Below are 14,938 nucleotides of genomic sequence, written 5' to 3' on the forward strand. Positions count from 1 at the left end.
GAACATTTTATCACTATGTGACTGCAGATGAAGAATATAGTAAATTTATCAACAAACCCAAGTCAATAGTGGTAATTCAAGACCCTACCTTAATATTATGCCAATTACTTTTTATGAATTATGAATGTGTACAACTTTGTACACATTCATAAATCAGCATGCGATTGCAGTTTTTTTTATACTGATTTGTATTTTATCTCATGAAAATGTTATCAGTGTGCTCAGAGCCTGAATCAGAAAAAACATTAAATACTTAGTATTATATTAATTTATTTTGTATCATGATATTACTAATTTCAAACAAACATTACGACAAAATTCATTTATAATACTACACTGCCCCAGTATTAAACATTACTCGAGCCTGCTTTCTTGACAAGTATCGTGCTTGAGCTTCATTAAATGCATCACCTACATTTCTTTTTGCAAATCTGGAATTTTCAACATTTTGTGCATTTTCAAGGGAGTCTTCTTTTTTTTCTTTTTTGTTGGTCTCAGATGGCATTTTGTGTTCTGAATCAGTACATTTATTTTGGGAATCAGAGAAACTTCCAGATCTTTTAGAAGAAATAATATGCATATTTGGCGAACAAACTATTTTATCCGGTTCTCTTTTTGACAGAGAGTTTGAAAGGTTATAAGATTTTCTATTTTTAGAACTACTAGAATTACTGTGAGTGACCTCTGTGTGTAATTTGCAAGGATTACTGTCCAACATTGATTGATGTGCTGTAACTAAAGTATCTTTTAAATGTGTAGTATGAGCGGTTTTGCCAGCCAAGGTATCAGTACCGGAGGAAATGTTGATGTTTCCATCTTCTTGAATGTTGTGTGAGGATGTAGTCCTTAAGTCCATTTCATCATGACTTTTGCCCATTTCCTTTTCATGACTATCCCTAGAAGACACTTTATGTGACTCTGGTGAGTTTTCTGACTTCCTTCTGAAATGGCCATAAAAAGAATCAGTGACTGTCGTCTCCCTTTTTTTCAAATCACCTTTTTCATCATCACTACTGAGATCGCTCACATCATGTTTGGTATATTCAGTTTCTTTTTTAATAACTTTAAATAAATTTTCTCGTTCTCCTACTTCTGGTATTCTTTCTTCTCCAGTAGTCTGTTTCAGAAGGTGCCTATAAAATCCACTCAAGTCTTTCTGCTTTGTCACATTCATCAACTCTAAAGTAAAAAAAAAACATAATTCAGAGTCAACTTAATCTACTAATTTGTACACATGCCAAATATATTACTAACTCTCACTAAGGCAAACTTAACCACTAAAACAAACCATTCCTATTGTCTCTACAGAGCTTGCTATAGTGAAAGATGACACTACAGTAGGGGTTTCTCAACTGAAATTCTATGAGATGTCACTAGAAGTTCCGTGAGAAATCACGAGTGGAAAAAAAAAAACAATATAAATAACATACAGTAGATCATACGAGGTGTGGCTATTAAATAATGAGACTGGTTGCAAAAATGTGGTTTATTATTACAATTGTACAACTTAATTGTATAACAAATTGTCTTGAAGAAATTAGTGAGGGACTATATACAATGTTTGGCAGATGAGGGTAATGTTATCTGTGAGAATCAACATGGATTTGTTAAGGGACACTCTTGTTTTAGTAATATGATTGTCTTTTATAATAAAATGACAAGAGCAGTTGATGAGGGAAAGGCATATAATGCCATTTTTATGGATTTTGCAAAGCCATTTGACAGGGTGCCACATGATAAGCTGATATTTAAGTTGCAGCACATGAGTTTAAATTTAGGATTAGTCACCTGGATTCAGGACTGGCTGTCTGATAGGTATCAGAGAGTTGTGTAGGGCTCAGTACTGGGATATTGTTCAACCTTTATATCAATGATAATGTCAAAGGATTGCAAGGGGATATTCAGCTGTTTGCAGATGATGTGAAGCTGGGAAGGGTTATCAGTAATAGTGCAGATTCGGCATCCCTGCAAGAGGATTTGAATAAACTAGACAGATTGGCAATTAATGGGAGTAATGGTTTAATGCAGCAAAATGTAAAGTCTTGAAGTTTGGGATCCATCGATGGGAGGCTGCATACTCGATTGAAGGAGCTGTACTGGAGGAAGTAGAGGAGACAAGAGATCTGGGGGTGATGATTGATAGAAAAACTGAAATTCAGGGAACATACTGCAAAGGTGATGAAGGTACCAAGAGGATTGCTGCAATGCTGTGAAGGATGCTGACCTGCAGAGATAAAAGAGTTATCATTCCGTTGTATAAGACCCTGATCAGACCACACTTAGATTACTGTTCTCAAATTTAGTCCCCAGGATTTGAAGGGGATAAATTAACTGTGGAAAGGGTACAAAGGCAGATAACAAAGACGGTTTCAAGACTGTACAATGTTAGTTATGAGGATCGGCTGAGGGAATGTGGACTGCAGAGTTTGGTGGATAGAAGGAGAGGTGATATGATCGAGACTTTTAAACTATTGAGAGGCAGTTACAGGGTGGACAATGGGGAGCTCTTTTGCTTGTGGAACAGCAGGAAGGAACAATGACAAAGGGCCATCCCTAGAAGATATGAAAGGAAGCTGTGAGCAAGAGGGTGAGGAGTGGTTTCTTTGCATGGAGGGTGGTTGAACTGAGGAATGCATTGCCTGAGAGAGTGGTGAGAGCAAGAACAGTCAATGAGTTCAAGGAGTGGTATGATAGACTGTGTTTCTTAAGAAGGACCTCCTGTTAATAGTTAGAGATTTACTTTTATTTATATATATAGAGAGAGGATATTATCATAATATTAATACTACCGCTGCACCATTATTTAAATGTAGGATTTTTATTAATTTAATCCTGTATATAGAAATGATCTCTGTTCAACAATTATTTTTAATTTTATTTCCGAGTGTACCTATATATTTATTTATTTGCATAAGGGTTCACTCCGATTGGTGCAATGACCTCCTTTTTTACTATTTCTTTCAGAATCCAAATAAATCACTGACTCAAGACCAAAATACAAAATAAACACATTTAATATAACAAAAACAATATATATACACTTCAAACAAATATTACATAACTACAAATTTAACTGGATCCAAGGCCTTTTAAAAATAAACTTACACTTAAGACTAGACTAAACACTTTGTTTTTCACAATGACAAAATGTTCATAGCTAGTTTCTCTCTCTGTCAAGGCCCTTTTCCAAAGATTATATGACTTTATTCTTCATTTTCACAGGATCCTTTCTCATCACTTATGTAGCACACATTAATTCTTCTTGACTTAATTCTGTCTTCTTTTTAGTAGAAATAACAGCTAGATCTGGCATCCTTAATACAGATGAAACTTCCTAATCAGAGTTTTCTTGAACACTCCTTTAGAACGTAATAGTAACTTCTTCTTTTATTCACTAATGTTTATTGACAGTCTTAACTCTTCCATTTTAAAAGAATTTACAGTTCTAAGATTCCCTTTTCGGAACCTACTATAAATCTTTCAATTAGCGTTTCCTCCAATATTCCTTTTAAAATGCCTATAGCAATATTTCCCTTTTATTTATCAATACTTATTCCACTTTAAACTTAATAGTTCCACGATTCCTTTTTCGGAATATACTATTAATTTTCCTCCGACTGTCACATAAAAACTTAAGTTCCGCCTAATCTAAATATCTGCCGACCTGTGTTCTAAATTCCTTCTGAATGCTATCTTGTTTATTTCTGTTACTCAGATACCAAACGCTTTCCTCGTCAGCTGTGAATCACACATCAAACTTCTCGGCGAGCATGCGCACTTCTTGAAAATGGCAAACAAGAAACTAAATACAGTAAACACTTGCCGAGCACGGCTTTGCAGAATACGATTTTGCACATATGCATTATCTTAATTGTTTCCATTTAATTTGTCCAACACAAGAATTTCATTCATATGTGGTATGCTGCAGAGCATCGGCCGGCAACCCTGCTTGGCACTGCCCGCTAGCTGAGCGCCCCAGGCCAAGTTGCGATCATTTCACTCACGTTAGCAGAGCTGTAATCATGTATTTATCAGTGTTTATCCTCTTCTCCTTTTGCATTTGTATTTCTTTTAATTTCAAAAATTCAATATGACATCTAAGAGGAAGAATGAAGATGATAAAGCAGCAAAAAAACGCAAAGTTTTGACATTATCTCAGAAAATTGAAATTTTAGATAAGTTGAAAAATGGTACACTTGTTTCATTGCTTGCAAGAGAACCAGCTATAAACGAATCAAGCATAAGAACAATACGGGAAAATGAAGAAAAGATTTGGTCTAGTGTCAAAGCTTCAGGCGATACTTCGGCAAAGGTTGCTCAAGTTTCAAGAAGAATTCCGCAATTGGCAGCGAAGGATTTTCAGATATGGAAGAAGAAGTCAAAGAATTAATCGAGAATGACAATCGAGAAATGACGAATGAAGAATTGGATGATCTTGTAACACCAGCTGACAGCAAAAGCAGCGATAGTGAAGAAGAAGATAAAGCACCTTTAACTTACAGGAAGTTAAACGAATTGTTAAAAAAGGCACAGGAACTGTCTGATTTTGCAATGGAGATTGACCTAAATGAAGAAAGAAGAGGACACTTTATGAAAGGCATTGAAAAACTCTGCGCTCCTTACTGCGAAACTTTTAAAGAGTTGCGTCAGTCATTGTCCCAAGCAAAAATCACTAGCTTTTTAAAAAAATAATTGTATCATGTACTTATTAAGCAGTAATAAAAATCCTTTCAATTAACATTTGTTTCATTTTTCCCTTTTAATTACAACAATATTTAGGTTAGTTTAAATTATACATACATACTTTCTTAATTTGAACTATACCTAACACATTTTTTTCCATAGAAAGTTAACTTTGCGGAACACAATTTTGCTGTGCGCGCAAGATATTAATGACGTAACCCCATAGTTCGGCAAGGGTTTACTGTACTGTATAATGGCTGACATGGTTGTTTCCGTTAGTGACAAAAGAATGTCTTCATAAAACACAAAACTTAATATTTTAAACTACTATAAAATTTTTTAAAGTAATACAACTATTCAAATCCGGTAAGTACACAAACTTTTTAACTGCTTTACATATCACTTTTGACAAAACAATTTCCATAACGGGCACATCGCAAGTGCCGACAATGCGTGTTATGAAAACAAAACTAATAAACATACTAACATAAACAATACGTAAAAATATTCAGAATTTTAAATTATGATTATTTTTACAAACCCAAGATGAGTCTCTTGACTCCATGGAGGATCTCTTTGTGTAATTTGCAAGGATTACTGTCCAACATTAATTGATGTGCTGTAACTAAAGCATCTTTTAAATGTGTAGATTATTCCCTTTAACATACTCCCCCTTCTCTATCTATACACCATTGCATACAAATTTTCCATTGTTGGAAGCAGTGCTGCAAGTCATCAGGTATTATCTGCTTCAGTAGTGCTGCTGTGTTCTCTTTTACCTCATCCACTGACTGAAAATGGGTGCCCTTCAATGCGGATTTCAACTTTGGAAAAAGTTGAAAGTCGCACGAAGCTAAGTCCAGCGAGCAAGGTGAATGGTCCAACACTGGGATCTTCTTATCAGCTAGACGCTGCTTTTACAGACTGTGCACTGTGGGCTGGAGCATTGTCCTGATGGAGAATCTAAGCGCTGTTCTTCCATAAATTGGGTCTCTTCTCCCTCACTTGTTCTCTCAGCTTGGCCAATCGGCGATCGTTGTGGACAATTTCATTAATTTTCACATTTTGTTCGGATCCTGCTGTGACAGGGTGACCTGGTTATTTGTCATCTTAAAAGCTTTCTCGACCTTCAGCAACTTGCCGGACTTAGCTCCATTCAACTTTTACCTTTTTCCAAAGTTGAAATCCGCATTGAAGGGCACCCATTTTCAGTCAGTGGATGAGGTAAAAGAGAACACAGCAGAACTACTGAAGCAGATAATACCTGATGACTTGCAGCACTGCTTCCAACAATGAAAAATTCGTATGCAATGGTGTATAGATAGAGGATGGGGTATGTTGAAGGGGATAACAATTAAGTTGTACAATTGTAATAATAAACCACATTTTTGCAACTGGTCTCATTATTTAATAGCCACACCTCATATAATATATAAATAAATAAACATAAAGGTAGAATTTTATGCAAGGGTTACCTAAGACCTGAAAAGTATTTTAAGGATTCTTCCTGGGTAAAAAACACTGAGAATGGTTTCTCTACATTATCTTTCAAACAATATTATAATGCAGATATGTACAAAATATTAGTATTACTATGGCTGCATATTCACTTATTTACACTTATTTACTAATATGAAGTAATCATTATGATGAATAAATAATTTCTATTTGTTTCCAATCATCTATTTTAAATGCCAAACGACCAACCAGGTTCATCTCCTATGGATATACTATTACTGATCTCAGATTCAAGTATTAACTTAATTCAAGGAAACTTAAATAATTTTCTATTATAGACTAAGTCAGTAATTCCTCCAAGTATGTTCCAGATAATTTAATAAATCAAATACTATTTACAGTAATTATATACACAACTCAATTTGTGAGCATATAAAAACAAGTCATTATATTGTGAATTATAAATTCGTCACTCTCACACACCTTCCACAGTGGGAGGCCAATAGAATATTGGTTGATCAAATCATTGTCACTTTGGCATACTGTTTGAAATGTAATATAGCTTGTCTTTGTGTATGTATATATATGTGTGTGTTGTGTGTGTGTGTGTACTCCAAATGTGACCTTAATATGAAGGTCAAAATGTCGGGAAATTAAAGTAAGTATTCCTAACATGGTTGTATTCTCCATAATTTTAATGAAATGTATGTATCCATCTATTCATTGGACATCATCAAATGCTGTATGGTTACTCCGTTCCTCGGAGATGTGCCACATCAGTCCTTGCCAGGTGTTCCTGTTGTATGCTCTTCTGGAGTTTTCAACTCTCTGATGATCAGTCACTCCAGACATACCATCCATCCATCCATCCATCCATCTCAATGAGGGTCCACCCTTCCTCTTTTCCCAGGAACTTCTATTATTGTTTTGAGAAGTCCTCCTTCCATCTTTCAGTGTATCCAGAGTACTTCAGCTTTCTATTGTCAATATCCTTAAGGAGCCTTAAAGTTCTATCAATCCTTTCTAGCACACATCCATTGGTCTACCTTTCAGTATATGATATCCTCAACAGTCTGCTGTAACACCACACCCAAAAAGCAACTACCCTTTTCCAATCAGCCTTTACGTTCCAAGTCTCACATCAATGTCATGTTGGAAAAACAGCTGCATCCAGAATCCTCAATATTCTTCGTATGAAGATAGATCCATCCTCTGAGATTTTAGACAAGTCTCTGTTGTTTTAGCCATTCCTAGTCTTCTGAACAGCAATTCTTCACATTAATAATGGATCCCAGGTACATAAACTTGCTGTTCTTTAATTCTTTCTCTGTTAAGGTACACTTGCTTCTCAGGAGTTTCCCTGTTTATATTTCTTTTGAGAATCATTATCTTTATCTTGCTAGGATTGAATTGAAGTCCTATGTTCTTACTGATCTCATTAACTTTGTCAAAGATTCATCCTAGTTCTTGTCATTACAAAGAATTAATGTATCATCAGCATAACTCATATTACCATCCTAATTTCTGTGTTAAGCTAATCCCATGCTGTACGTATGGTGTCCACAGCATAGATACTAAACAGGTGAGGAGAGAAGGTAATCAGTTAATGCAACATCTGTTCTTACTATGGCTTCTTGCTCACTGTACAAGATAGCTTTCAACTGTAATTCAAATGAAGAAATTTTTGTAAGCACCTGACATATTAGCATATATCAGTTACTGTCAATGGACTATATTCATGCACTTCTTGAATAAAACCTCATACATTTCATCCTTAAATTTATGGAAATTCTGGAGCCATATTATTCCATATTTCTTTCTCTCTGCATTATGCTCCCCTTCTCAGATGTTATTTTTTTATAATTCTCCACAGATAGTCAAAGAAATGCTACATGACATCATGCAGACTGCATCAGTCGCATCAAGATTCCTCGCTCTATGCTTCGCAATATTGCTGTGCCTTGGTCTTGTGCCTTGGTCCAGAGAAAAAAATTCTACTAAACATTTCACTGAAATATTATATATTTACACTTTAACGATAAAGTTTTAGTCCATATTTCCAATTACTCTCTGCCTGGAATTTCTCTCCAGTCATTCCTGCAACCGACCATAAGACCACAGTGAATTTATAGTTTGTTTGAAAGTAGCGTCATTTTTAGACTTGGAAGATCTGAGAACTCTTCTTCATGCCTCTCCGATGTATACGCTGTTCTAACTAGCTCTACCAGTGCTCTCACTCCTTCAGCAAAAGTTCTAAAAGGACAGGTGGTAATTCGATGTTTTGAACTTCATATTTTCAACTGGGTTCAAGACAATGATTATCGATATGTCCAATCTCTATAGAGTTAAAACAGTTTAGCTTTTTAGAAAGGTTATTATCCAAGTGATCATATGAAGCACAACACAGGCATGGCCTCTGTATTCTGGGATAGTTCACCACTCAAGTTGTATTAACGAAATTTGGCATAGATGTCTTCATATACATTGCATAGGTGACTACACCAGAAAACCAGTTTGGATCTTTGCTTGATATATTCTTTCATATGTTATTGATTTTAACCCATTTTGAGAATGTCTGGATAAGAATTTCATTAGTTTTTCTATACATTCAATTGGAAATCTCTCAATTTTTAACTGTTTTAAACTTGGCTTACTACCATTACACGTTTTGTGCTACTTTGGAATATAAAACTCTATAGTAGTTTATCCCTGGTTTCTACATTTTTAACTAGAATTAAATATTTTCCTCTGCTGCATGATATGAAAGAATAAATCTTGCTAGCCTCTACTATCTCTTTTAAAACTTTACTCACTTGTCTTGCTTCTTCATCTGGAATTTCAATTCTTAGGGTTTGCACCCTTGGAGGAATCGGTACCATTATCATGGGGAAAGGAGAGAAAACTAAAACTCCCGAGTTTGATTATAAGAAGAACCTTTCAGTTGAAAGACTGAAAATTTAAGTTGCAACATATGGATTTGGATCAGGTTAGCGAATTGGATTGGTAATTGGCTTTCTGACAGACAAACAATTGCATATGAGGAAGTTAAAAGAGTAAGAAGGTTGGAAAAGTGGAGTACTATGGATCAGTAGTGGCACCATTATTGTTCAATCTTTATGTCAACTGATGTCACTGGATTACAGGAAGATATTGAACTGTTTGCAGTGAATGTGAAAGTTATTTACAAATGTTTTGTCTCTTCAAGAGGATTTGAATAGACTGGAAAGGTAGGTAAAATGGGGATGCCAGTTTAATGCAACTAAATGTAAGGTTTAGAAATTTGAGATCTACAGATGGGCCACAACCCAGACCTCAATAAAGGTCGAAACTAGTCTGGGTTGTGGCCCTTCCCTTAATGCATAACATTAGACATATCTGCAAGGAGATGTGTTTTGCATTATGGGAGATACTGAGATAGGAGTGTTGGTAGCTTGCTCCACCTTTGCAAGGAGTGCCCTGGTGTTGTACCACCTTACCCTAGTGATGAAGATACTTTCAGGCGCAAACTTTGTTTGCTCACACTTGGATAAAGGATTAAACTAAATTTATTATTATGCTTCATATTAAGTTGGTAGAGCGATACTGGAAGAAAAAATAGATGGAGTAAGGGATGTTGGTGTGACTGTGGATAGAAATTTGAAGTTCAGAGGACATATTGGACAGGTTAAATTGTTAACTCTAATCAGACCACTTCTGCTCAGATCTGATCATCAGATTTGAAGGGAATGAAATAAACTTGGAGAGAGAGTGCAAAGGAAGTAGTAAGACAATAAGAAGTACACGTGTTTTCAGAGACACTTGTGTCATAATAATGAATATACTTTTAATATGTAAACACAAGCCATGATACATTTTTTTTACATACATTTCAGCTTGAAACTAACAAGTCATCATCAGTACAGGAATGTTTGTGCAAGATAGTATGATAATAATTATATCTGACATCCAAGGAGTTGTAAGACTCATCATGAGAGATCCACCTTAGACAAAAGGTTTTTAATATCATATTCATATCTCAATGTAGTCACATCGTATGTACAAGTGACTAATATCATTTGAAATATTTGTAAAAATGTTAGTAACATTTTTGTGTTTACGTATTAAAAGTATATTCATCATTATGACAGGTGCCTCTGAAAACATTTTTATTTGTTATTCTTCATATCGTATTCTCAAGTCAACAACAGAAAGTACAATTTTTTTTTTTTTTTTTTTGGAATGAGGCTGCAAATTCTAAAAATTCATGCTGCAGAAATAAATTTAACTAGCTTATAAATCGTTTTATTTTTAAGTCCTGAATAAAATGGCTGAACTCAGTCATTAAAACTAGGCAAGTTACACAAATAAGTCAGGGCAATTTTGGTAACATACTGCATCATATTATATATAGTGTTATATTATATATCGTGAAATGCCACGTATAAAATAAAGCAGAAAACGAGAATCTAATGGTTGTAATGCTTCTGCTACAAAAGTTTTTTTATAATTACCTTCAAGTTGTTTTTCTCTTTGCTCTCTTTCGTCTTCTTCTTGCATTTCTTGCATCTTTTGTCGATACGCTGATGTCACAAATGATTCTTTATCCTTATATTTATCACCTTCCTCTACCCTTTCTTTTTGGATCTTCCTTTCTATCCTTCGTTCATTTTCCCGCTTTCGTATTTCTGCTGATTTCAGTAGTGCAGCAATATATTTTGGCTGTAGTAAAGAAGATTTTAAGCAAAACATTTATATTAAACTTTAATTTCTGAAGAAAAAAATGGAGGGAATGGAAACATAAAATGAAATCAGTATGATGACAAATAATGTATTAGGAAGTAAAAAATAACCAGCTTTTAAATCATTTTTACTAAATAGCTTAAGAAAATTATAATGTACAATAGAATATACATTAAAATAAATTTTAATACACTTCCAATATTTCGGCAACGTCACGTGCCATTATCACAGGAACTTAAATAGAAGACACGTGCATGCAAGCACAACAGCACAGTAAATGAGGAACGAAGCTATTCTTTCTCCTAAAAGTCCTGATGGGCAATGTTGGTATTCTTGGCCAATTGGCTGAAGGTCTTCTCATGTAGGTTTCCCAAATTTGTTGAGGTTTGGATTGTTTCTTAGGGCTCAGGCTGATTCCATGAATAGTCTTTCATATTTGAATTTACTACGGTGTATTATCGTGGCTTTCTTCCACCATATTCTATGGCAGGTATCCAGTGCATGGTCTGCAAGACCAAAGTGGCTGTATTGGTGAAACCAGATGTAATCCTTGTGTTCTGAAATTCTGATATTAGCAGTCCTGCTGTTTGGCCAAAGTAGGACAGCTTACACCTGCAAGGGACTTGGTATACACCAGGTAGGTCTGGGGGGTTGGTCTTTAGTGGCGCACATAAGGGATGCCAATTTTTTATAAGGTCTGAAAAAATTACAAAAATTCTAAAAAAACATGACTTAACTTCTTGTTACAGACCTTATAATGGCATCCCTTAAGTCATGTTTTTTTAGAATTTTTGTAATTTTTTCTCAGGTGCCTCGGATATGGGGAATGGTGATGGATTTAGAGTAATCCTTGTTGTGTGTGTGTGGGGAGGGGGGGGGGAGAGGGGGGGGAGGGGGGTTGTGGTTTATTGGTTTCAATATTTTTTGGATTTTTTGGGGGGATAGCCATAGGCTAAGAAAGTGTTGAGAATGTGCACTGTCATTGAAACAGATAAGTTTAGCCCTGTTGTGTAGCATCTTAATGACTCCATATTGTTGTGAGGGGCTGGAATTGTTGGTGAATGTATCTGCCAATATGGGTGGATTTTTTATAAACTGAGAAAACTCTCCCCACCCTTGGCCAACTTTTATATGGAGACTTTTGAAGAGAAAGCCTTAAATTCTGCCCCACAAAAACCAACCATATGGCTTTGCTATGTTGATGATGTGTTCACTATTTGGCCAAATGGCTCCAATGCACTCCTCTTCCCAACACCCTAGAATCAAGTTCACCCTGGAAGAAGAAAAAAAAACATCCGCCTTCCTTTCTTAGACACACTAGTCACCCACCAGCCTGATGGAACCTTGGTTTTCTCAGTTTATAGAAAACCAACCCATACAGGCAGATACATTCGCCAACAATTCCACCCCCTCACAACAATATGGAGTCATTAAGACACTAAACAACAGGGCTAAACTTATCTGTTCCAATGACAGTGCACATTCTCAACACTTTCTTAGCCTATGGCTATCCTCCCAAAAAAATCCAAAAAAGATTGAAACCAATACCCCCCCCCCCCCCACACACACACAACAAGGATTACTCTAAATCCATCACCATTCCCCATATCCGAGGCACCTCGGAAAAAATTACAAAAATTCTAAAAAAACATGACTTAACTTCTTGTTACAGACCTTATAATGGCATCCCTTATCCGCTCCACTAAAGACCCCCCCCCCCCAGACCTACCTAGTGTATACCAAGTCCCTTGCAGGTGTAAGCTGTCCTACTTTGGCCAAACAGCAGGACTGCTAATATCAGAATTTCAGAACACAAGGAGACTACATCTGGTTTCACCAATACAGCCACTTTGGTCTTGCAGAACATGCACTGGATACCTGCCATAAAATACGGTGGAAGAAAGCCATGATAATACACCGTAGTAAATTCAAATATGAAAGACTATTCACGGAATCAGCCTGAGCCCTAAGAAACAATCCGAACCTCAACAAATTTGGTTGCATGAGACTGCCCCAAATTTGGGGAATCTACATGAGAAGACCTTCAGCCAATTGGCCATGAATACCAACATTGCCCATCAGGACTTTTAGGAGAAAGAATAGCTTCCTGCTTCGTTCCTCATTTACTGTGTGTTGTGCTTGCGTCTTGTATTTGAGTTCCTGTGATAATGGCAACGTGACGTTGCCAAAATATTGGAAGTGGATTAAAATTTATTTTAATGTATATTCTGTTGTGTTATAATTTCCTTAAGAATGTATAACCAATGTCTAAGCCTTTCCATGAGAATATAAATCATTTTATTCGTACATCAATGCCAGTGAGGAGGTTAATAGAGATAGCAAAGGAAACTTAATTATAATTATCATTATTGGAATTCCAGAGAGTTAAAAAGACTCATCATGAGTGATCCTGCTGTGACATACAAAATTTATCAAATTATACCCTAAATAGATTCACTGGGTTGCACTTAACCACACTCATAGACACAGCATTCTACTCATCTGCCATGTTACAGGCAAAAATACTTTCTCCTCACATGAACCTTTCTTACCTCCTTAAAGTTTCCAGGGGTCTTCTTGTTCTAAAACTTGTCTCTCCCCATTCTGTGAAAAAAGTTATCCTTGCATGTTATTACCAAACCATTCAGCTTCAAAACCTGGGAGACAACTTAGCCACTGATTTGCTCCATGGGTGGCTGGGCAAGTGCTTGAGTGCATCCCTATCTCCCAATATCTCTAGTTTCCTTGAGTTAGCACTTCCAATCTCTCACTGTACAATACATTCTTCAAACATCCAACTCTGAAATCCTTCTGATGCAGTTAATAAGGTAATTTTCAGTTTCTGGAATGCTGGGTATGAAGTGAGGAAATGCAATTTGCATAGACAGATGGAAGGGGGGGATATGACTGAAACATAGTAGTTGGTTTAGATATGTTGACATTCTTATTATCTGTCCATGTGGAAGAAAGTCTGCTTAAAGTTTAGAATTTTATCAAGAATATTTCCTCCCAGTGACACAGAAAATTAACAACAAACCACCACTTCCAGACACTAAACCCAATCACATGTTTCATTCTTGTATGTGGTAGAAACTGATTTGAAGCATGTTACAGAGTTAGGATAATAAACCTTTCTTACATTGGTCTGAATAATGCTATGGTATCTGTATTCAAAAAAGAGTCTTCCATAATCAAGGATGCCTTCTCAAAGATGTGATATATATATATTCAATTTAGTTGCATTATTGTTCTATTTATTATTAGTTTTCATTCATGTTAACTCACACAAAGGCCTATAACACATCAGAAAAGCAATTAAGAAGAAAGAAAGAAAGAAGGAATCTGTTCATCAGTTTCTTGAAGAGCTAGAGAGTGTATTCAGTGGGGAAAAACTGTTCTGAAGAACAGAAGGAGATGAAATAAAAGAAGTAGATGAGAAGTTAGTGTGATAAGTCTGGAGTGAACTCTATACAAATGCTGACTTGTAGCTACTCGGCTTCTTCCATGATTACAGGAAAGGAAAAAAAAAAATAGGGTGGCCAATCTGTTGAAGTAACACCATGAAAATGCCCATAAAAAGACAAAGCAGAAAACAACATCCATGAAAAAGTGATGGAAAGGGGGGGGGGTCAAATAAAGGGATCACCTATTAAGCAGACTGGCCTGTTTTGGGCAATGAATAGTGAGGTTTCTGGTGCACCACTCTAAATGTGGGAAGAGTATTCAAAGATGAGGAGGACTTGGGATATATAAAGGGTTAGAAGATATGTGAGTAAGAAGTAGTGTTTTGAACAACAGAAGATACCAATTTTTTTTTTTTTTTTGGAAGCTATGAATGTGAATAGATGTGAAAGAATCCAAGAAGAGAAAATCCATCTTGACTGGAGAGTAAAATATTATCAAGCATATGGAAAAGTGGAGTAATATCTTTCTTCTGAGAGATAAAGCAGGAAGGAAAAACTAGAAGCCTGAATCATTTTGAGTTCTGCAGAGTTTCTCGAATGAAGAAGAAAAATGGAGTGCACCGACATCAGTAAACTATGGATGAGATTTCAGGTTGATAAGAGGTCATTAATAT

The 14,938-nt window shown here is 35.8% G+C and overlaps 1 protein-coding gene across 1 annotated transcript; it reads right to left on the reverse strand.

The window, feature by feature from the left end:
* Nucleotides 1-250: 250 nt before the first annotated feature.
* On the reverse strand, nucleotides 251-10,973 carry LOC150107085 (uncharacterized). The gene is made up of 2 exons (XM_090390989.1): nucleotides 10,632-10,973; nucleotides 251-1,179 (listed from the first exon to the last, which is right to left on the reverse strand). Exons 1-2 carry the CDS (start codon nucleotides 10,867-10,869, stop codon nucleotides 332-334), a joined length of 1,086 nt encoding a protein of 361 aa, XP_090247115.1. The 5' UTR covers nucleotides 10,870-10,973; the 3' UTR covers nucleotides 251-331.
* Nucleotides 10,974-14,938: the final 3,965 nt, after the last annotated feature.

The sequence above is a fragment of the Typopeltis vanoorti genome, chromosome 4 (assembly GCF_054136105.1).
Source record: "Typopeltis vanoorti isolate ZY-2024b chromosome 4, IOZ_Tvanoo_1.0, whole genome shotgun sequence".
Classification (NCBI taxonomy): domain Eukaryota; kingdom Metazoa; phylum Arthropoda; class Arachnida; order Uropygi; family Thelyphonidae; genus Typopeltis; species Typopeltis vanoorti.